This window comes from Durio zibethinus, chromosome 26 (assembly GCF_047325235.1).
Source record: "Durio zibethinus cultivar Kanyao isolate XHJ-2024 chromosome 26, ASM4732523v1, whole genome shotgun sequence".
NCBI classification, from domain to species: domain Eukaryota; kingdom Viridiplantae; phylum Streptophyta; class Magnoliopsida; order Malvales; family Malvaceae; genus Durio; species Durio zibethinus.
Genome location: NC_143187.1, coordinates 9,114,379 through 9,138,583, shown reverse-complemented (window position 1 = coordinate 9,138,583; position 24,205 = coordinate 9,114,379). Strand labels below are relative to the sequence as shown.

Below are 24,205 nucleotides of genomic sequence, written 5' to 3'. Positions count from 1 at the left end.
AACAACGTTGGCTCGAGGATACCTTCAGATTTTTTTTAGTTCTTTTTAAAGCATTTCATTATAGTACTTGGAGAACTCGTTTAGCCAAATCAAACAACCAGAGCGGTCATAATCTTGCTTATTAGAAGTCTGAAAACGCGTTAGATAGATTGGCACACATCCAATTGGTAGATTTCCTGGAGCCAGAAATATCACTGCCCCCAACTTGATTAACTCCTACGTTGTATTGAAGGAAACATCCATTAATAATTATTCACAAAAGTTTGCAACACATCAAAATAATACAGTTAATATTCTTTGAAATTTGCCTGAAATGCTTTGTGATGCTATCCTTGTTACTGACTAAACTGAAACAAAACGTAGTTAAGGAATGAATTTTTTGGCCGTTTAGTTTGCCCTGGCTCTTCACTTGTCCCAGGGTTCTTACCTGAATTGCTGAAGAAATGACATTGATAACATCAAATACTCGTCCTCATATCAAATTAGTCGTAAGTCGTAATCCCTTGAAAAAAAAATGCAGAGTTGAACTCATTTCCTCCAGTCTCTCCCATAAGAAGAGTTTTTAAGCAGCCCATTGCATTCTGTGAATTATCATTCACACATATATCAATGATTAGCCAATAGAAAAAACCCTTTGCCAAATGAATCAGCAATTCTGGCAGCAAGTGCTTGGCCATATGTAGTACCAGATGATATAATTTTTGGTTATTTTAGAACTACAGCATCTGGAAAAGCTGTCTAAAACTACAGCATCTGGAAAAGTGGAAATGCTTGCCTGAAGAACTGTAAGCAACCCCCCCCCCCCCCCCCCCCCAAAAAAAAAAATCATTCCAAGAAAATTAATTCAATGGAAGAATAATTGAAAAGACTGATTAACAATTAATAAAAGCAACATCGTGCTAGAATATTGAATTATATGGTATAGGTATGCAATATTTTATGTTTTTCCTTTAGGTTAATACATAAAATGTCTTTTGAATTATACATTTTTTATCAATTTAATATTTAAAGAAAATTTCTCTTTTTGGTATTTCAATTGTCATTCCATCAAATATTTTGATAATTTATCGTCATTTATGTGATTGTCATGATATGATTACCCAATAAAATTATATCAAATGTCATAAATGTCTACTCATTATAGCAAAAAATTTTCTCTCTTCCCTATTCTTTCCCTTTCTCTTAAAAAGATATATTTTTTATTTTGAATTAAAAAATATACTTTTTAAAATTTTCAAATTTTTTATATAAATATTGATGTAAAAAATAAAACATATGACAATGATCGGATATTTATACCACATGTTATAATTTTATTAGATATTAATGCAACATAAGCAAGTTAATTAATAATGTTAGATTTAAATACCAAAATATTTAATGGAATGAAAGTTTTAATATAAAAGTAAGAATTTTACTTCTTTATGTATCAAACTAACAAAAAGTATATAATACATAAATTTTTTTACATTTAACCCTTTTCCTTTTAACAAATTATAATTTTCATATATGATTAAATACAAAAATGACCCCTATACTATATATTTTTTTTATCAATTTGGTACTTAAAAAAATAAAATTTTTACTTTAATATGCAAACTTTTATTCTGTCAAATATTTTGACACTCAATCTAACACCATTAGTCAATTTACTCATGTGGCATTAGTACCCAATAAATCATGAAAAATGATATAAATGTTTAATTATCACATCATTTATTTTTCACGTTAAATTTTAAATAAAAATTTTAATTTTTTTTAAAAGATATATATTTTTAATTCAAAAATCAAAATAGAGAAATAGAGAAAGAATAAGGGAAAGAGAAAAAAATAAAATTTTTGTTGATATTATAATTATTGACATAATAATAACTAGATATTTATGACATCTAATGTGATTTTATTAAGTATTTATGTTACGTAAGTTATTTAATTGATAATATCATTACAAAGTACCAACATGTTTTAGGAATGAAAATTGAAGTATTAAAATGAGAATTTTATTTTTTAAAATATTAAACTAACAAAAAATATATAATATACTATATATTTTACATATTAACCCTTACACATATAGAAATCAGATCGATTTATTCTCAAAATTTATTTTCTATAATAACCCGCCTATTATTAGAGTAATTTCAATTTTTAATAAGATCAATTGATCCCATTAATTATAATGCAATCCATGTAACTTGGGTTTTGCGTTTAAAAAATTATATAGAGATCAGGATTACATGCTGTGTTTAGTGTTTAGAGATTTTACTTGGTGAAGTTAGGAATTTCTCTCAAAAAAAATTTTTTTTTTCCAAACCAAGGTACTTTTTAATCTTAGATCCTTAACTAGAATACTTCTAAATTTTATTCCTAAATAAAGTTAGCTTCACTCAATTTCATTCCACGTCGGCTTCTCCTTCCTCCACTTCTCTCGCCTCTCCCTGCAAGGTTACGCCTATGTTGAGCGCTCCTGATTCTTCGCTGGTGCCATTTTTGATAGATAAACCGGAACAGGTGGTCTTGGATAAACAAAGTGACGCTTGAGTCTTCTGAAAAGTAGAGTGTAGACAGGATGATAATAAAAAGGTGAGAGGAATATCAAAATTAGCAATCCAACGCCTACAACAAGAAGCACACAACTGATGATAAGCATCAATGTCCTAGTAGAACCATTCATGATAGCAGCAACAAAAAAAAACCAAGACCTACGATCAACAACAAACATTGTTTTGACCAAAATTCCACATCAGCTTCTCCTTCCTTCACTCACTCCCCTCTTCTCTCTCTCTGCAGGGTTGCGTTACGTTTGTATTTGTTTCAGCTTTTTTGGAAAAAAAAATTTTCTCAATGTACTTATATTGAAACAGTTTAAGAGATTTTTTTTGAAACAAAAAATTTACAGAAAAATCAAAAGTTTACCTCAAATATAACGACAACAAATCAAAGCTGAAAATCAAATACGATTACGGTGCTTGAATCAAAACATGAAATATTCAAAAAGTAAAGCATTAATTATTTTAATTCCATCAAATCTCCAACGATTCCCCAATCGGCTTTAGAACCCAGAACAGTATCTCTTTGTTCTACATGTCAACACCAAAATGCAACCCATTAAAAAAAAAAATTGCAGAGCTTCTTTCAATTTGAAGAAGCCCAAGAAAACAAAAAAAGGGAAATATAATGGGTTAATAGCTTTCATTTTGTTTTTTAAATAAAAGTGGGTTTGTTCTCAAGCATTGAACTAACATTACTAAAAAAAGGCAAGATTTCTAAAGTTTTTATTTTTGTTTATAAGGAGATAAGAAAGGACAGTGAAAGTGAAGAGATCAGAGATGAAAAAAATAAAAGTAATGATGTGAAAAAAAAAATCCCATGCAAAAGAAATAAAATTAAAATATCCTTACAAAAAAATAAAAGTAGGATTTGGTTATTGGGTCATAGAAGATTGTAAGGATGATAAAAGCCCAAAGCAGACCAAGAGCAGTCCATCCAGCAAATCTATGAATCCTTTCAAAGACGTTGTGATGGAGATGGCGTACTAGAGGAAATGCGGCCAAGCATGAGAGGCAGAGAAGGGAAAGACTAGTGGAGGCTACACCAATGATCTCAGGAGAAGTATTTTCTCTGTCATTGAGAGTAAGAACTAAGGCATATATGAGCCATGCAACAGAAGAAATTCCACAGCTACTGTGCATCCCACCAAGACTTTGGAGGAGGTATGTGGTAGCAGTCTTGATTGGGAAAGGTACCCAAGACCTTCCCAGCACTTTAACTGCAAGCCAAAAGACTACTCGCAGGAATGCCTCGCTTCTGCAGAGTGTCAAAGCAAGAATGTTGGCAATGGAGAAAAGGGCAGCTCTATTTCTTGCATATGGAAAGTGTCCAGTGGCAGCAAGCCCCAAACCAATGATGTTCAGGGTTAAGCAGACCACAAAGAGTCTTTTGTATACAGTGAACAGCCCTTGGTCAAGCAAAATGACTGATAATCTTGATTCCTGCTTGCGAGTTGGCTTTGGTTTTTGTTCACTTTTGCTTAAGGATGGAAAAATTGGCTTATCTCCTTTCTCCTCATCCTTTCCCTCTTCTAGTCTTTCCAATATGACATCATCTTCATTTTCATTTTCATCTTCGTCGAGGTCAAGGTCACAGAAGTGACTGCTTGCTCCACTCACAGACCTTTGTATGGAAGAATTAGGAAACACCCCGGATGAGCTCCCTAGGTACCAAGGAAACCAAGATTTTTTGCTGCTGCTACAAGGCTCATTTTGAGCTGGAGTTGGAATAGCAAATGGGTTTGCATGAGGTTTGATCTCGAAAGCCACGCCTCTGCAGCTCGAAAACCTCACTGGGGTTTGCATGTTTCTCACTTCGAACAAGAAATATTGAAGAGAGTTTATTGCAAAAGAAGGGAATAAAGATTGCTCAAGAAGGCTAGTGAAGTTGTATATGTGCTGTGCTCTTTATGCAAAGCAAAGTCGGCTATTTATGAGCCTTTCTGAAGCGTCTTGGTTGACCCTGCGGAAAGAATGATGATTTTAGTTTTAATTTGTCAAATAGGCTGAAGTGGCATTAATTTGGAAGGAAAACTAAATTGTCTGTGACGCAGATAACCAAGATTTTTTTTTTTTTCAAAAAAAAGTAACACTGTGTTACATAAAAAAAGAGAAGGGTATTTGGATCGAATTCAAATTTTAATGTCTTCTTCAAGGCTTCTAAGCTCTAAATGGAACACAGATAACCAAGATAATGTTCTTCAATGATCCGGTAAAACGTACACATCAAAGTAATGTCTATAAGTTTACTATTTGGATGATGAAACTACCCTTGGTCAAGGGTAACTTAAAGTAGTAGTATTTCTTGCTTCCATGTACTTCCACCCTTCAATTTTAGTTAAGTGATTCCATTACACTTTAGTACTCTTATTTACCCCTTATTTGTCAGATAGTTCACTGTATTCTGGGCTTAATTAGCTATACTTATCTTTGTTTTTCTTTTTTGAAACCGTTTTATTGAACCAAAGCAACAAACGGCACAAGAAGCCTACAAGCCAAGAGCAACATCTAAAGACTACTTTTAACAGCTACAAGCAGTGACCCAATTAAAATTAAGCGTCTGCTAATGGGGTAATGGGGTTGTTTGACTCTCCACCAGGTCAATAACATCATCCATGGAGAGAACGCTGACTTCACTGGAATCTCTCTATGAATAATGTAGGGAAAGCATTTTTTTAATTAATAAGGTGTTATGAAGAACAATTATAGGGAAATTATTGAAGAAATTTAACATCATGATTCTAACATGTTCTCTTCAATAATATATTACACCATATGTAATGCTCCAATATGAGGATTTGTTATAATATATATATATGTATATATAAATTTATATTTATATTTAATAAATGTATTTTTTAAGATAAAATTATAAAATATTTGAATTAAAACGAATAACATCTCACAAAATTATTAATGTCCAAACTTAAGGTCAATTTCAATTCTCTTCATTTGAATAGCCAAATGGGAAAGATTCCATTCCATCAGTAATCACAAACAAAAAATAGAAGCAGACTTGCTGCCCTAAGCACTCGTTATTGGAAATTTTTTCAAAAGAGTAAAAATGAAAAGGCAGCAACTTATGAATAAAATGTCTAAATCCCAAATTATGGTCCTATTTTTTTCCATTACAAAGTGGGAGAGACCAAGGGGACGTTCAAATTCACTATAATGACAGAAGATCCTCTAGGTGTGATGACAAATGCTTCATCTCATTTAAAATGTTACTTGAAAAGGAAGAAGAATATGATCCCCTTTATTTGTCCTTTGGTGAGGAACCATGTCAATTTTAAATGAGACAAACAAAGGGGATCTGAACATCATATTTGACCAGCTTTTTAATTTTGCGGCCAAAGAGCTTAGGCAGATGATTCATACTGTACAAGATCTGAACATCACCATAATCATATACCTGAAAGCACACATTTCAAAAGCCCCGATATCCCTGTATTTATTAGCTGGCTAATTTCGATTCCAAGTTCCAATTTAGTTGCTCCATCATTGTTGTTTGTACTACTATTTTGGTAATATTACCCCTTACACAATTCTATTTTATATTTGGATCAATACGTTAGTTAAAATGCATTTCTCTCCACAGCCATTCTCACAGAGCCTTTGCCATTTGCAATAATATAGAGTGAGATAGCAAATTGATATGTGCCGTTGTATTAAAAAAAAAAAATTTGAAACGAGCAAATTGATTATATAAAGGAGTAGTTGACCATATTTTTATTGCAATTGTTTTTGAAGTTTTATCAATTTATCAGTTTTGTGAATACAAAACCATAATTTCTTTGAATTTTTTTTTCAGTATAGAGAGTAATTCACCAGTGGAAATACATGAAGTGGTTGAATAAAAAATTATTTTTAGTAATAGTGCAAATAAATCTGACAGGTAACTTCTCCAACTGCTCCAACTAGTTTGGTCAGCTCCTTAAAGAATATAAAATTATATGGAAATCTAACAAATATAAGAATTGTCATAGTTTTTTTTTTTTTTTTTCTCTCAAAAGGTCAACTAAAAATACTTAAGAAAATTAAAAAACTATTTCACTTTCTCCCCAAGAATTGTGGACAAAAAGTAATTGATAGTGGCCAATCAAGCACAGCCAGATGCTTTGCTGAATATAGAGGAGAGTTTCTGCTCCCAAAATTAAGATTTTTGGCAGAAAAGCAATGATCTTCTGCAAGTGATAAGTTGCATTTGGTTTGCATCAGTCATTTGCAGATTATAGATTTTGATTTTTGCGAAAGCAAAAATTTTTGAGCAAATGGAAAGTGGGATTGACTTTCTCTAAATTACTTGTATATGGGATAGAAGAGTTCTATTATTTTTTGTTTTTCTTTTTCATGGATATAACACGTTCAATTAGCAGATAAACTAATAATAGTAACATGTAAAATATCAGGTCGGTTCATTTTATTTTTTTTGGGATATCTAATAATACCACCGGTAGGCCTAACTATTCATTTTCCCCTAACTCTTAAATATAAATCAATTATAAACAACTACAAGTATAATTATTTTTTATAAAAAAAAAAAGAGTTAAATTTAAGATATCAAACCAGAAAATTAAGATATGTGAGAGTCAATTCCATGCTTATTAAAATTATCATGATTATATATATATATATATATGATAATGATGTTTACAAAAAGTGATATCCTAATTTATACTAAATATATCTCCATGGTCTTGTCAAATTCTAGTTCTAAGTTCTGACTTTCATCTTTTTAAAAAAATTAAAATATTGAAAATAATAAAATATTTAATATTTTTAATATATTTAAAATTAAAATTAAATAAAAATATTTTATTAATATTTTAATATCTGGAATATAAACTTAAAATTTCTTTTTTAAAACCTGTCTTTAATCCAATCGAAACTATTGAACCAGACGAATAATCAAACTCTGGGACAAGTATAATTAATTTATATTAATTAATATAAAGAAAACTAGTATATTTATCATTATTAGTTTAGTGTACGATCGAGTATAAATATGTCTTATTTATTAAATAGATATGATTAAGAGTATTCATAAGCATGAGCATTGATTCCTTTGTTTTTGGTATATATGAGCTATAATTAATTCCTGTAAAAAACAGTATTCGTCAATAATGATAAATAGCCCTAGTTAGGGGCTTCTCTACATCTGTTACAAGTTTTATATGTTCAACTGAGTCGGGAATTTTTAATTTTACAAAGAGAAATTTGATTTTTTATTCATATAAAAATTGAATGAATATTATGTTATGAATATAAAAATAAAAAAAAAATATCATCTTAAATTTTTATTGGTTACAAGAATCAAAATAGAAATGAAAACAGATAATATAGTAACCGTTCCATACTCATACTTTACATATATATATATATTTATATATATTTAGTAAATAGATTTTTTATTAAATAATATAAAATATTATTTTGAATTAATTAAAATTAATATATTTTTATTAAAAAATATATATTAATATATATTTATAAAAAATTATTTAAATATACAAAATAAAACAAAAAATCTAAAAAAATTAAATGTTTGTTTTTTTTTTTTAAATATGGGTATAAATATTAATTATACCTATTAAATACTTACGAAAAAAAAATAAAGATAAATTTAAAATATTTATTATATATGGGTATAAAAATGGGTATAATATAAAAAAATAAAGATGAGGATGGAGAATGCTCTACCCTCTTCATACTTTATTCATTGACATCCTTAAGTTGAATCGCATAAAGATAATTGGGAGTTAGGATTGTTAGTGCTAAACTCTTTATGTGAGAGCAAAATTTAAAAATACTATTGTAATGGTTTTGAAATCGTTAGATAAAAATTTAAAAATAAAAAAGTTATTAATAATATTTTTAGTTAAATGTGATTGGTCATGTATTAAAATTTATTTTTAATAAAATCTTAAAATTAATTAAAATTTATTAAAAAAATCATTTTTAGATTTACAAAAATAATTTTGGATTTGAGAATAAGGTTATGCATGAAAAGTAATTTGTACCTTCAAAGTACATATTTTAAAAATAGTATCAATTAATCATATGTTATTCTTTAATATTAACAAATTTTGATGTTTAAAATTAATTTCCTTACCTTCCTTTTTTTTCATAATTTTAGCCTTTTTTGTTTTTATTCATTTTTTATAATTTCACCTTTTTCATAAAATTTTCTCTCTTTTTATTATTTTTATTTATTTTTTAAAATTATTATTCCATTTTTATTTAAAATAAAACATAACCTTATTATTGAAAAATTCTTAAAATATTTCAATACATTAGTAACATTGAAATAATTTTTCTCACCTTAAAATTTATTAAAAATCATTACTCAAATTTTCTCAAAATTTTATCTTCAGAGACTGATGTTTTATTTTTCAAAAATTAATTTATGCAAATAATATTCAAGCATTATTATAACTTTATTCCTTTAAAAAATCATTTTTTCATTTTTTATTATTTTTCAATTTTTATTAAAGAATAAGTAAATGAAAATCTTTTTGCATTGAATTTTTTAAAAATATTTCGGCATTTTGATAGTTTTTTTTTTTTTTAAATTCTTACTTAAAAATTTGTAAAAAATCACAAAACGAATTGTTTTAATATTTTATCTTCAAAAAATTTTTCATTTTTTTTTAAAAAATTATCTTTTCTTTTCAAAAAAATCAACACCTCTTTTTTATATAACGAATCTCCATTTTTAAAAAATTTTTAAAATTAATTATGCAAATATAAGTAAATAAATAACTTAGCAAAAAATAAAAAATAAAAAAATTAGCCAAAAGGATCGATCAAAGGTGGTCAATAGTTCAGGAGCGGTTCACTGGTCTGGTTCAGCGGTTAAACATGCTTGGAGCTATTTCCTAGCGATTCGGGCAATTAGTTGCACCGATTCAAGACGGTTTTCAAGTGGCTCAAGCGATTCGGCCACCGGTTGATCCACACCGGTTCAAGGCTAGCCCTAAGCAGTCGAGCCAAGTTGGGTCGGGTCCACAAAAGGGTCAAGTAATTCTTTTTCAGGTTATAAAAGCCAAAAAAAAATTTTCTTTCCTCTCTCTCTAATCGGTCACCGGTGCCGGTTTAAACCTTAATTTTGTCATAATGTCCCCCTTAACCTTCTCATCTCACTAACGCCCAATCTTTCAATAACACCCCCTTAAAACCTAGATCTGTTTTGAAAGTTTTGGCCAAAATCCCTAAAACCCACTCTTTCTGCAGTTCAAAATGCTTCCTCTTTTGAGTATATTTCTCACCCAGCTCTAGCCTCTCTCTCTTCCAAAAATCAAGGCTCGAAACCTCCCCAAATCAAAATTTTCCCCTTTTTTGTTTTTTTTTTTTTGCTTTTTTTTAGCTTTGTGGTGCTGCAGTTCCCAATCAGGACATGGTTTTTTGTGTATTTTTTTGCTTTGTTTTTTTGACAAGTTTGGATAGGGTATTGAGTTTTGGTGTTCGGTTGTTGGGAAGTGGCAGTTTAGGTTATGGGTAATGGGTTCTGCTGTGTGTTGATGGTGGTGATATGGGGATGGATTTTTGGTGGTTTGATGGGGTGCGGCAATGGGTTTTTCTTGGCAGGCTGTCTCTCGGCAATGTCGCAAAGGCTGGAGAAAAGGCAGTAGTGAAGGCACCAGAGCATTTAGGCAGGGTTCTTTTGCTATAAAAATGGCATCCCCTCTTGCTTGATTTTGACTCTATTTAAAGAGCAATGCAATCCCAGGTTTTTTGGGATTTGGTTGCTACTAGTAAGGTGAGGGAAGGGAAAAGATGGGGAAGGGGAGAATAGGCGGATGGTGGCAGCTAGTTATAGTGGTTGGAAAATGATGGGAGCTAGTGGCATGCAAGGCACCATGCTCCAATTTCTGTCCCTTTCTTTTGGAAAAAAAAGAAAGTAACTAACAATTAACAAATTTGGATTTAAAAAAGCTTTGGGTTAGAACAATACGATCATAACAAGACTGAGCCCAATAAGACTCAATTAAAATGTTTAAATGGGCCTCAATTTTTCAAATTAAAATCTTGAACAAAAATTAAGATTTATCCATACAAAAATCAGTATCTACAAACACTAAAGAAATTGATTAATAAAAAGGCTGAAAATTTTTTCAACATTTGTATTCCGACTCTCAAATTAATTTTTGATAAGAGAGTGAGAAGACGAAAATATAAAAAAAAAGTAGATATGAAAAGTTCTAATCGTTTGCTAATACCTAAAATGGATTATTTATACTCGTATGGTGAGAGCATTGAGCCTAGGTGGCTCGAGCTCCAAGTAACAGAGTTAAGGTTAACGTTGTTTGCCCAAACAGAGCTGATAATCAACAGCCCAATTTGGGGTAACAAATCAACATTTTTATATGCCACAAAATGATCAACTAAGGTGATCGAATTAATGCGAAGCTCAAGAATTCATATTGGCTTGACATAATGGCTCAATCAAATTGACCAAATTATCCTCGTTTGACAAGTGACTCACAGTATATTTTGCCTTTTGAATCATAAAAAAACCTATTAAAACCATTGTATTCATGTTCCTACATTTATAAGATTCTCAAATTTTGGATTAGGATCATTAATTAATATAATTGATTCATTACTACATGATATTTATTTTATTTTATTTCTTAGATTTAGTACTTCTTTGGATAATATAAATAAATGAAACAAGATGGGAACGGTTTCTAAACTGAAAGAAAGTAATTGTGTATTTTCATCTTTCAGATTTACTATTAGTAGTAATAAGCCAGATTTTCATAATAACACTATTATTAGTAATAAGGCAGATTTTCATAATAACAAAAAATGGGGCATTACATGCAGAACTAGAAAATGATCATATCGATAAATAGGAATGCATAAGATTTTTTCTTATGTAAATTCTTGGGAAAATTAATGGCCACTCAAACTATCTTTCATTGTCACCGGCAGCCCATTGCCCCATTCCAAAGCGTTAAATTGGATCTAAGACCCATCTAATCACACCCTCGAAGGACCCCTATAATCCCCTTCAGAGCTGACCAGCCGGGTTTTCTTTTGTGGTTGGCTGCATCCTGCAGCAGGTAGCTGCTAGCCAGCACTCACTAATCTCTATGGACCACTAAGCTCTGGGCTTTAATAACAACGGATTGGTAGAAGAACTCATCGGCTGGGCTTGGCCTCACCATACTAGGCCTTTGTGGCATTTTTTTCCCTATTTTCCGTCGTCTTGAATACTTCCTTGCAATTGAGATTGTCCAAAATTCATAGATTAATTTGAATTGCATTTTTAAGGAATTGTCACGTGATTGTAGAGTATTAATTTTTTTTTATATATAAAAGAGATGGAGAATAATAATAAAAAAAAGAATAGCAAGTGTTGGGGATTAAATATAACCTTGCATCAATTCATTTTTTAAAAAATATGACTAAATTATTTGAATTAAATCTCAAATTTAATATTTATATTGGTTCAATCTCTAACGGGAGCTCAAGAAACCAAATAACTCAAAAAGTAATGATCTTTCATAACAGATACTACTAGAATTTTCAAAGGGTAATGATAATTCATTATAATTATTAAGACAAAGAACACAAAGTACAATTACGTTGGATGCCGGAGGGCCTAGAATAACTACCGCTGGTAAGCAAGCTTAACGTCCAACTTAATTTAAAGAAACCATGAAAAAATCTTCACTTGGACTGTAAGTAGAGGTACTTATTTTCACGATAGAGATACGCTTTTATTTGATTACATTTTAGAATAGCGAGAAAAAAGATCTTAATTATTTGCCATGATCAATTAAGCACTTGGAGGATCTGGCACATAGGCAGAGTCAACGTACTTCCACTTACCATCGTCCATCTAAGCCATGGTATTGGACGTTTCTTGTTGAATAGTCATTCAAATTTGAGTTTACGTTTTGGGTTTAATGTCTTAATTTTTAGGATATAATTGGTAATAAATATTAGTTTTTAAGATTAGTTGATAGTAATTGTTAAACTTGATTGAGTGGTTTTTAATATTCAATCATTTTCTCTATTTTTTCATTATTTGTTAATTATTTGAGTTTTTTTTTCTGTTAGTTATATTATAAACCTATTAAAAGACTTATTAAGTTTAATAGAAATATAGAGAATTTATTTATAATTATCCAAAATTAATTATTTTTTATGAGTCGATCATTTAATTTTAAAAATTTTACTTTTTTTTCCAACAAATATTTTGGTCTTATGGACTTCAAGTGTGGTTTATCTCTCCAACAAGTAGTATCAGATCAAAAAGTTACAGGTTTGAGTCTCAATGATATTGTTGGAAGGAGATTGTTGACAGATCGAAGTTTGACCACGTCTATCAACTCTATATGCTCGAACGTCAATATTAAAAAGTTCGAATTGGATACAATGAGTATATGATAATATATAGAAGCAGAACATCTGAGTGAGAGATGTGTTGAGTTAACTTGGAGTGTAAACTTGAGGTAGTACTAAGCCAACCTAAGTGATAAGGTTGAGTGTTGTGGTTTAGTCCAAAAACGCATTAGATATGTAAGGTTACCCAATCCAAAAAAAAATATTGATAGAATTTATTCGCAAAGAGGAGTCGAGATGAGATTTGATCAGAACTCACAAGTAACAAAAAATATTATTGGGATATGATTCACATGTGAGTAAAAAATTTCACATTATTAAAAAATTTGAATGAAATATCTTATATATATATAAAAAATCTAAAAATTTAATAACTTAAATTTTTGAACTCAAATATTATCTTACATATAAGTATGAAATCTCTAATGTGCTCTCATGAGCTCCAAGCTATCTCTCTAGCATCTCCTTCGTCTACCAGTTATCCGGTATTTTGCATACGTCAAATAAACCATCGGTATATATATTTGTTTATGACTAGATTATCAAAATCAAGTTCCTCTTTCAGTTTAAATTCTCCATTTTTTTTACCCCTGCAACCCCATGCTCATAACCCTCCAAATTGTGAGGACTCATTCGATTTCAAGTACTTGGCTGTATCAAACCCTAACTCTTCTCCCACATGGCATATGGATGTAGATGCCAAGTAAAAATGGAACCTTAGGAACGGGATCCGTGGAATTCACGATGCGCAGGAGATGAAGATCCTTAAGTCCATAAAAAAATTCCTTTGAAGAATAGATTCCCAAAGCGAGGGCTGGCAACTGGAAAAGCTGTGACCGCGAACGCCTTATTTGGGTTGTCTGTGGGCTTGTTGAAACCATTGTCAGCTATGACGTAGCGTTTAGGGTTGCAATTGCAGCGCCCAGACTATGGCCTGTTCCAGTTATGCTTACATCCTCGTTCTGCTACTTGTCCACCAGTTCCTGGACCGCTTTTCAAACCTTACGGGCATCGTTAACAAATGAGCTGTTAACTTGGGTCACCATTGGATCTCAATTTTTATATGATACAAGGTAAAAAATCGAGATCAACTTGAAACTAAGAGAGGAATTTGGTGTTGAAAAACAATTATGGGCAACCAACAAACTAGGAAAAGTAGCAGACCACTGGAAATAAATTTACATCACCAAAATGGCAAGGACCCAATACAAAGATATTTTTATTACATTCATAAATATAGGCAAATTCCCTTTTTCTTTTGCCTAGTTGGATTACAATAGGCATGGTTTTTTTATACATATAACCATTCTTTTGCTAGAATACATAAATAAGATACCATAAACCCCATGACATAGCAAGAGTCAGAGCTAATAGAACTCTGACCTGCGAAAGTTCCCTGTAAAAGGGTAGCATGAGCTTTCGGGCAAAGCCCCTGGCTCAATAAGGGTCTTTATTTCAATCAGAAGAGACAAACCCTTTAACTTATTAAATTCATTTCTTTAATAAAATTATATTAAGTGCAGTCACCAAGTGCTGCATGCTGCTATCAAGCATTTGGAGGTTCTGGCACATAAGCAGAGTCAACAAACTTCCAGTGACCATTGTCCATCTGAACCATGCCCTTGAACTTCTCATTGTTCCACCATTCAATTGGTATTTTGGATTCGTCCAGTAAACAATCACCATGTTTGTTTACTACTGCATTGTCAAAATCAAGTTCCTCTTCCAACTTGAATTCTCCATTTTCTTGTACCCCTGCAACTCCATGCGCGTAGACATCCAAATTGTGAGGATTAGCATTCGATTTCAAATATGTTGATTTCGTCGTGTCAATTTCAAGCTTTTCTCCCACATGGACGTAGAAGCCATGTAACCAGGGAACCTTAGGAATGGGATCCGTGGTATTTACAATGCGTAGAAGACGAAGATGCTTAAGTTCATCAAAATCAAATACTCCCCTGAAGAATTCATTTCCAACGCGAGGGCTGGCAGCTGTAAAAGCGGTGACCATGAACGCCTTATCCGAGTCTGTTGGCGTATTAAAACCATTGAAAACTATGTCCATAGCATTCAGGGTTGCAAGTGCGGCGCCCAAGCTATGGCCTACAACAGTTATGCTTACATCCTCATTCTGGTACTTGTCAACCTGTTCCTTGACCGCACTTCGAACCTGGGAGGCATCAATAAATTTTGAATTCGGTCATTAGAAATGATTTTTTTTTCCTTTTTTAACATGATATATACAAGCTGAATATGATGATCAACTAGAAAGTTGGTGATAGAAAATTTAACAAGTTGGTTGGATTGATTATATTGATTCGTACTTCATATCAATCAACTATATTCGCATCTAAAAGTGTAACTAAGAGTTTATATTTTATATATTGTCAATGTATAAATTTTATATATTATTAGTCAATTAAATAATATTAGTTCATTAATGAACAAATATCAATCTTTAAAATAAATATATAAAAATTAATATTTTTTAAAAAATTTACTCATTAATAAAATAATATCATCTGATTTCTTTCATTAATAAGATAATATTATCTTATTCATTGATAGTGTATAAAATTTATACCCTGACAATGCATCACGTATAAATCCTGCAACTAATGGGGCAATTTCTGAATGATAAGGTCATAATGCTCATATATATAGTCCGGGCGTGCTGTGAATGATCCCTGGTGCTATTATATTCAGGGGAGCCACAAGTAGAAAAATCAAGATTTACCTGTTCCTTTGCGCTGGTCGTACTGTAAGGGGAATCTACCGTCCCTGTATAAATGGAGAGAAAGCCGGAGTGCACCTGAGCCAAGTCAGTTTTGAATAATTCTTTAGCTGATGTCGGGAAGAATTTTGCATCATCGGCCCAGTCCACGTTTGTTATGGTTCCTCTCCATGAAACCAGAATATCCCTCCTTCCTAGAGCAGCCTTTCCGTCATCTGTGGCTACCGCCACATAACCAAACCATTCGGACTCATTAGTACCAGTGGCGGCATATATAAAGTTGGTCACTTGATACCTGTATGGGTTTGCAATTCCAAGACCGGCCCTAGCAAAAAACTCATCTGGTGGATATAGGCTAAGTCCGTAACCCTTAGATGCCTTGTTCCCGTTGAAGGGGTCCCCAGCAGCTCCAGCCCTTTGAAGATAGTGAATAATATAGCGGCGAAGATCAAGGTCAAGAGGATGCAATAGATCCTTCCAGCATTTCTCGCCACTGAGTTCTCTCCAAGAAGATGCTATGGAGCTAGCCATCACTCTTATCTAATTAACTCTAATTATCTATTCTTCTTTTCAAGCTTTCTTGTGAAGATGGATTCATAGCTTTGATTTGCATGCTTTATATAAGGCGCTCTCGAGCTATGAAGGAGGGAAGAAGACAAAATCCATGTGGATAATCAAACAACAAATTAAACTATATAGAATGATTGCACAAAAAAAAAGAGCCACATTTTTATCATGGGAAACTTTCCCTTTAGACAAAACCTCTTAAGTTTTTACTTCGGGTTGAAGCTTCCCGCTGAGAAAAGACTTACTTTTTGGCCATATTATTGTTGTAATTTTATGTAGAGTCTACCAATTATAAGTTTCTTATTCTATATAAGTTAATCGCGGCATGGTTTGTTGTTATATCAATTGAAGTATGATTTGTTTGTAAAACATTAAATTTTTAATTTTATTTTTAATTTTAGTAATTAAAATTTAAATTTTATAATAGTCTCAAATATAAAAAAAATTCATATATATATATAAATATATATGATCATTCTTTGCATCTAGTTTAATAAGAAATTAAAAAAAACAACTCACAAAAAAGGAAGAATGCTTTAATGCCATTTTATATTTTTATAGAAAATTTAAAATATTGTTTAATGTATGATTATAACAATATCGTTTGCTATGTAAATTAAAAGTTAAAAACGTAAAAAAAGTTTTAAAAATTAAGAGATTTTAAGAAGTCTGAAAATTGAAAGTACAACATAAACTAATTCAATTTAGGAGTAACTGTTCAATATTTTTTATATGTTATTTTTTGCAGTTAGCGTATTGCCAAAGATATCTAAAGGATAAGCACAAAACTAGACGCACATGGGTCGGCATGCACAATGAATAATTTTTTTATAGTGCATATTATTTGGAATAAATTAAGTGGACAGTACTAAAACGCAATCATTGCTTATAAAGTTTAATTATAAAGCTTATAATGTCCATATCATGTCGCATGTGGCATGAAAATGACTGAATACAGATGAAAAAGCACTAACCGGAAGATAATATCAACGTGTTTTCCAAGTTCCATGCTCGCTTGAATTACTCTGATTAATTTTACTAATATCAATTTTTAAGTAAGCAGAAACAACTTAATCGTTCAAGACAGGGCGATCGTGAAAGTATTATAATGTAGTTTAAAATTTAAATCTCAACAATAATAATATTTTTATTTTTAAATTATGATTTTAAAAAAAAAAGTTATGGCAAATGGTTCGACTTTGAAGATCAACACGATAATAGCACCTTTCATAGAAGACAAACTAGGGAGTCGGCGAAAGATTAACATCAAGAACTCGTGTCCTGTAAGTCTATAGCTGTTGAATATGACAACTTTTTTTAGAAAAACATGTTTAATTACCTTTTTGTATCAATGAAATTTTAAAATTAAATATTATACGATTTTATAGATAAAATCATATCTACAAATTCATAAGATGAATTAATAACTTAAACAAAAACAATATATTTATAAAAGATCAAAGGAAAATAGAAAGTAATTCAATGAATCAAGATTGATTCAAATATAGAGATCCGTAAAAAATATAGATCTTATTATTGAAATGGGTCTCAATGACATTTGGTTTACTCTTAATTTGGTCAACAAGAGGTTTTTTTTTTTTTTTTTTTTTGCAAAGACAAACATATCATTTGTTAAAATAACAAAATTTTAAGAATTATGAAATTTATGTAATTCATATTCCTTTATTATTTTTTTTTTTTGAAAGGATTAATATTCGCATACCTAAACACAAAACAAGATGGACTTTAAGCCTCTGTCCGCAAGAGGCTATTTGAAATGGGGTTTTCAGTTCTTGGGTTTTCTTTCTATATTGAGCTTTCATTATTGGGTTTTGTTTCAGTTCTTTATTTTTATGAGATGTTGGGTTTTTGTTTTTGTTCTTTTGTTTTTTCCTTATAAGGCAATGAAGACCGACCCATCTGCAATCTAACAAAGAAGAGATCAGATGAGTTCGTTGGGAGAGACTCGGGTGGTTGTCAATGACTTTTGAGATTTGATCCTTCTGCCTGAAGTCTCGTTGTTCTTTTAGTTCTTCTATTCCATGGCTTGAAAGTTCCTCTAAACCAATTTCATCGAGACAGAATTTCAACGCACACCAACAGGGTTTGCACGCTTCGTGAGAAGACACCAAGCTTGAGCTTAAAAACAAAATTGTCCTGCGAAATATCCGTGACGCATCTCGCCTCACTCTCACTTTACTCCATGCCAACTGCAGCCGGTTTGAACACTATACGGACAAACGCATGCCTTTACTAAGAACCAGATAATACAGATGTGCAGCAATTAAAGTGTATTTATCTTATTTGGTAAATTAAAATTTTTAATTGCCAAAATTCCTCAATTTTAAATAAAAATTTTTTATCGCTCAATTTTTTTTTTTAATTTCACCTATAGAAGTGGAATTTGTGAGATTTTTAATTTATGATAAGAAGTCAATATTTAGTATATTTTCTTTTTACGCTACTTTTGTTGTTTTTTTTTTATTTTAATTACAAAAACTCATTATAATTTTTTTTTAATTTTTCATTTTGTTAGTAATATCTACATATTTTTACAAATTCAATGACAATTATATTACATATATTTTTTAGTATTTTGCCATTATTTATCTATTATAATTTTTTTATCTTATCAAATTTCAATATTTAAAATTTATTTCTAAAATCTAATTATCCAAATAAAGCAATTACAAATTCTATTGTTTTAAATTAATGTATTTCAAAATTTTCCCTTCGAACCCCTAAAGGAATTTTTTTTTTATAAGAAAACGTATTCTTATGAAGCAAGGTGTTTGGTTTAATTAATTTCAAATCCAAACATCTAAAATCAAATTAATCAAATTATTTTATTTTATTTTTAGTAATAGAATCAAATTTAATAATTTAAAAATTTTAATCAATCAAATTTAATTTGATTAATTCAATTAATTTTTAAATTTAGTCGAATTATAATTCACAACATGCATTCAAGTTAAATGATTTTGTCTTAATTAATCTCCTAATTGTTCAACAAAAGGCTTAGAACCAAATATAAAGATTCTAAATATATATACCAATAGGTCACATAGAAAAAGTAAAAAACAAATTCAGCTACTCATTCAGTATTTTTACCTAAAAATAAACCCCAATAGGCCATGACATAGCGCAGCAATCAGAGATAACACTCTCACTTGCGAAAGTTCACACCAAAGCGAAGCATGAACTCTGTGGCCGAACCTTATTTCTATAGATCGAAGATCATTTAACGAAGCGAGGACCTGACTTTTATGTGATCAAGCTCTTTGAGAGCATCTTGTATACCGATCCGTTATGGATGATATTAAGCATTCTCAACAAACTTCCAGTGGCCATTGTCAATCTGAACCATATTTTTGCGATTCTCATTATTCCACCATTTGGGAGGAATTTTGTAATCGTCTTTCAGCCAATCTAAATGTTTGTTTACCAGTGCAATATCACGGTCAATTTCCAGACGAAATGCATTTTCTTGGACGCCTGCAATTCCATGCAGGTAAACTTCCAAAGCATGAGCAATGAAAAGTTCACCCAGGTACCCCACTAGGCCACCCGTGAATCCTAGCGTGGTGGCGTCAATTCCAACTCTTCTCTGATGTTGCCTTTATGCTTGTAGCCTTTAGTGGCGGCGTACATTTCCAACTCTTCTTCCACCTGCATGTTTCCATCTAAATATTCTGCTGGCAAATACCCAGGAGGAGGGATGTATATGGAATCTGTGTTGTCTTGAAGATTAGTTGTACTGATCACAAAAAGTTTCCGCTTCAAGTAGTCTGACTTACTGGTGTTTATTTGTAACTCTTTCCCCAAATGGGTGTAGCCCGATAGAAATTTTGAGGGCAGATGATGAACAGGATCCCAGAAATTTGTGATGCGTAGAAGACGAAGATGATCATTGAGTGTCTTAAATACTTCCTCCAAGCCACTGTTCCCAACACGTGGACCGGCATATGCAAAAACTGTGACCATGCACGACTTCTTTGAATCGCCTGTGGCTTGTTATAACCATTGGCAACTATGTCCATTGCGTTTAGCGTTGCTAGTGCTGCTCCTAGGCTATAGCCTGTTACAGTTATGCTTATCTCTTCATCTTGGTATTTGTTCACCAGCTCCCTAACCGCTTTTAGAACCTACATGACATTGTTCTTATCACCATCTTAATTTTATATGATAGTATAAGTTGAAAATGGAGATCCCTCATAAGTAGTCGTACCTAAAAGAGTTTGACCCAAAAAAAAAGTATTTATGACACGAAGAAAATATTGTTCTATTTATGTTTCATTTGTAGAAAATGCATAATCTTATATATGTTGCACGTATATGGTCAAAGGAATTGTTCTCAGCATTAAAATTAATCCAAATTAAGAAAGGTTTTATAGTACAAAATATTATTCTCCTATTATGTTTGGACCAAACAAATGAACCAAAATTTACTTAAAACACATACTCTTTAGCAAGATTTTGTTGGAAGGAAGGCCCTAAGAGACATTTTCACAAACAATTGGTTTGCAAACTCCATAAAGCTTCTTATAATAAACCAAGCTTCAATGAACCACCAAAATCACAACTTTGCACTACAAACATACAGAAACATCCAGCACAAGTTTCACACAATAATCTATCTCCAATCAACCAAGCTAAAAGTTTAAATAACCACATAACCAACTATCAAGCATAACAAACTTCTAAATTTATAAACAACAAACAAAATAACATGTTCTTTACTTCAAAATGCCCCAAAGATATTCATTTAATAGAGTAAGAAAATAATTTACACAAAAGTTTGCATTTTTCTCATAAAGACAAGATCTCATTTTCTTCCTTGTATTTCCACCCTTAACACATTCTCCTCTCTATTCTCTACACTGTTTTTTCCAGCCCCTATATTCATTCTATCATTTATTTCATTTAAATTATAACGAGGCTAACTATATAACACAAAAAGAGTCCAACTCAAAGTATAAAGTAAATGGGTTACTACACAAATAAAAGACAAGTGACTAATCCAATGTAAATGGGTTTACAATCCAACAGATTTAAGGGAATTAAAGTTGCAATTAGAAAATTTTAACTGTTGTATATAAATAGTTTTGGAAGCTACAAAGTACAATATCAAGAATTACCTGCTCTCTGGCACTAGTCTTGTTGCAAGCGGATTTCCAGCTTGTCCCAGTATAAAGAGAGAGGAAGCCAGAGTGCACTTTAGCGTTGTTTCCAGCCCCAAATAATTCTGAAGCGGACGTTTGGAAAAAGTTTACATTATTAAACCATTCCGAGTCTGTTATAGTTCCTCTCCAAGCAACCAAAATATCTCTCCTTCCTAGAGCAACCTTTCCTTCGTCTGTGGTCACCGCCACATATCCAAACCATGCGGACTCGACACCATCTGAGGCCGCATAAAAGAAGTCGGTCACGTAATACTTGAATATATTTCCTTTTTCAAGACAAGCCCTGGAAAAAACCTCTTCTTTTGGGTATAGGCTATGTCGGAATCCGCTAGATTCCTTTTCACTATTGAAAAGGTCTCCAACAGCTCCAGTCCTTTCACCATAGTGGATAATATAGCGACGGAGATCAGTATCGATAGGCTGCAATAGACCCTGCCAGTAGTTCTCACCACTGAGTTCTCTCCATCGGGATGCTATGGAATTAGCCATCACTCTTTTTTAGCTCTGCTTTCTTTTCTTCTCTTTTCTCTTTTTTTTTTTCCAGGGTTTGTGCGGATGCGATTCCTAGCTACATTAAGGTGCTTTAGAGAGATCTCTCGCCACCAAAAACTAGATACATAGAACAATGGTCATTTCTTTTTTTTTTTTTTGACAGGAGGAATATATTGGGGAACGTGGTGCATGTTAGGGGGGTTGCACTAGGCCGTGTTCTCGTTTGGCGATATATAGAATGATAAGATGGTTTGATACAGAAAATGCCATGCAACTATGCAAGTTTCTAATATGCGTACAGGGAGTGGGGTACATCTCAAGGGAACTTCTCCTTTTTTGGCCTTTTAGATATACTCGTGAAGAAGATTCGTCAATTTCGGCTTTGTTTTCTTTTTATTTAAATGGTAATAACGGTCTAGGAAGTGGTCTAGCCTCCTAGGTGGGCGACACACAGCCATTCAACTTGCATGACTTCCATTAAAAGGACATGACTTTATATTCTAACTTCTAATTTGTACTTGTATCCATTTCAATTTTTTTACTAAACATTCATGTACTTAATAGTTGATAGGTTTTAGATAACTTGAACATTATTTGCATGCGATAAATATGAAGGGCTGATAAATAAATAAATTTTATTTTAACCGTACAATATAATTAAAAATTTAGACAAAAAAATAATGTTCCAAGTTTAAGAATACTACCCGTGCAAGATACAGGCTTGATGCTTGGATATATGTAAAGAAAGATTAAATTTAAAACATGTAGGGTACTAGTGCGAGAGACACGCTTGATGCTTGGATAGAGGTAAACAAAACTTAAATTTACAAAACATGTTTGGTTGATTTAGGATGTGTTTGGTAAATAATATTATGATAGGATATAATAAAATGATTTTATGAATAGAATTATATTAAAAATATAATTTTATCTTATATTTGATATATGTAATGATTAGGATAAGATAATTTATTTATTAATTAAAATTATATTTTCTCAAAGTTTATATAATTTAAATCATTAATAAAATTTTTAAGGATATAATAAAATATTTAAGTTCAATATCATGAATTAAAAATAATCTTCTTTACTTTAAAAAGATTAAATCATCTTATATCAAGAGAATAATTAACCATTTTTATAATTTTATTCTTTTTTTAAAATACAAATCAAACATAATAAAAAATTATTATTATCTTATCTTATCTATCATCCTATACAATAAATATGACTTTAAATGTTTATATTTAGGTTTTAATCAAATTAGTAGATTGAATTAATTTTATTTGGTTAATCGATTACTTATTGAATTAATATCGATTGAAGTTATTGAAAATGACTTTAAAAATTTTATATTTTTAATTAACTTGATTTTTTAATTGAATTAATCTAAATTTTAACTCGAATATAAAAAACTTATACATAAAATTAAAAATATATGAAACAAACCATTTTATATTATAAGTTTTTAAAATTTTTAAGTTGATAATTTAGTATTTGAATGTTTTGTCTAATAATTTTATTTAGTTTGTTTTAAATGTGAGAAATTAGAATTTAAAATATAATTTAATTTAAATATATTTTATTATTTGATTAATTAAAAAATTAATTGAACTAAATTCGATTGGTTTGATTTTTAAAATTAATAAATTAAGTTCTTTAATAAAAATAAAATAAAATAATTTAGATTTAAATATTTTAATTAATAAAATTAATCAAATTAACTGAATAAATTAACATAAATTCATTGAATGGATAACAAATTGAGACTTACAAGGTAAAGAAAAACTTTGAAAACTCGTTTCCATGGATCGGGCTAAGTTAAGCTTCATTGGGTTAAATACTCAATTTTGTCCTCAAATGTTTGATCGATTGCTCAAATCAAAACCTAACTTTTTAATTTTAACAAATAAAGTTTAACAATTAAAAATTTCAATGGATGAAATTTGACGAGTATATAATAAGTGCCGTTAATTTTGTCAAATGGCTAATATTTTTGCCAAATAAGCTGACAAGTAAGATGCCTACATGTAAGATTTAAAAAAAAAAAACTATAAAAAAGTTTTTAAAAAATGAAAATTCATTTTCTTTCTTTCTCAGTTTCCTACCAACCAAACATTCTTCCTAGAATACATTCTTCCCCCTCATATTTCTATATTCTTCTCAAAATATGTGAAAATACCAAAGAAAATTTTCAAGCAATTAATACTTAAAATCTCATCAAAAAGGGATAAAGTATTAAATTTAACTAAAAATAAGAAATACCCTTTAATCAAACAACAAAAAAATCACAAAGAAAAAAAAGTTTTAAGCTTTCTTATAAA

At 30.7% G+C, this 24,205-nt stretch overlaps 2 protein-coding genes and 2 pseudogenes across 3 annotated transcripts; all 4 read right to left on the bottom strand.

The window, feature by feature from the left end:
• Positions 1 to 3,004: 3,004 nt before the first annotated feature.
• On the bottom strand, positions 3,005 to 4,355 carry LOC111274236 (adenylate-forming reductase 03009-like). The gene has a single exon (XM_089755148.1). The coding sequence runs from the start codon at positions 4,353 to 4,355 to the stop codon at positions 3,387 to 3,389; it is 969 nt and encodes a 322-aa protein (XP_089611274.1). The 3' UTR covers positions 3,005 to 3,386.
• A 9,021-nt stretch (positions 4,356 to 13,376) lies between these two features.
• Positions 13,377 to 13,951, bottom strand: LOC149511317 (phospholipase A1-IIgamma-like; annotated as a pseudogene).
• A 146-nt stretch (positions 13,952 to 14,097) lies between these two features.
• On the bottom strand, positions 14,098 to 16,319 carry LOC111318712 (phospholipase A1-IIbeta-like). Its single transcript, XM_022921587.2, has 2 exons — positions 15,643 to 16,319; positions 14,098 to 15,075 (listed from the first exon to the last, which is right to left on the bottom strand). The coding sequence occupies exons 1-2, from the start codon at positions 16,168 to 16,170 to the stop codon at positions 14,452 to 14,454; spliced, it is 1,152 nt and encodes a 383-aa protein (XP_022777322.2). The 5' UTR covers positions 16,171 to 16,319; the 3' UTR covers positions 14,098 to 14,451.
• A 3,127-nt stretch (positions 16,320 to 19,446) lies between these two features.
• LOC111318711 (phospholipase A1-II 4 pseudogene) lies at positions 19,447 to 22,322 on the bottom strand (annotated as a pseudogene). Its single transcript, XR_016334382.1, has 2 exons — positions 21,345 to 22,322; positions 19,447 to 20,351 (listed from the first exon to the last, which is right to left on the bottom strand). The product of XR_016334382.1 is annotated as a phospholipase A1-II 4 pseudogene (transcript).
• Between the last annotated feature and the right edge of the window lie 1,883 nt (positions 22,323 to 24,205).

Bases quoted from the DNA above. Each gene is read 5' to 3' on its own strand.
- LOC111274236 (XM_089755148.1), bottom strand. From the start codon at position 4,355: ATGCAAACCCCAGTGAGGTTTTCGAGCTGCAGAGGCGTGGCTTTCGAG.
- LOC111318712 (XM_022921587.2), bottom strand. From the start codon at position 16,170: ATGGCTAGCTCCATAGCATCTTCTTGGAGAGAACTCAGTGGCGAGAAA. The intron at 15,076-15,642 runs GTAAATCTTGAT...GATGCCTCCCAG, and splicing joins CGACCAGCGCAAAGGAACAG to GTTCGAAGTGCGGTCAAGGA.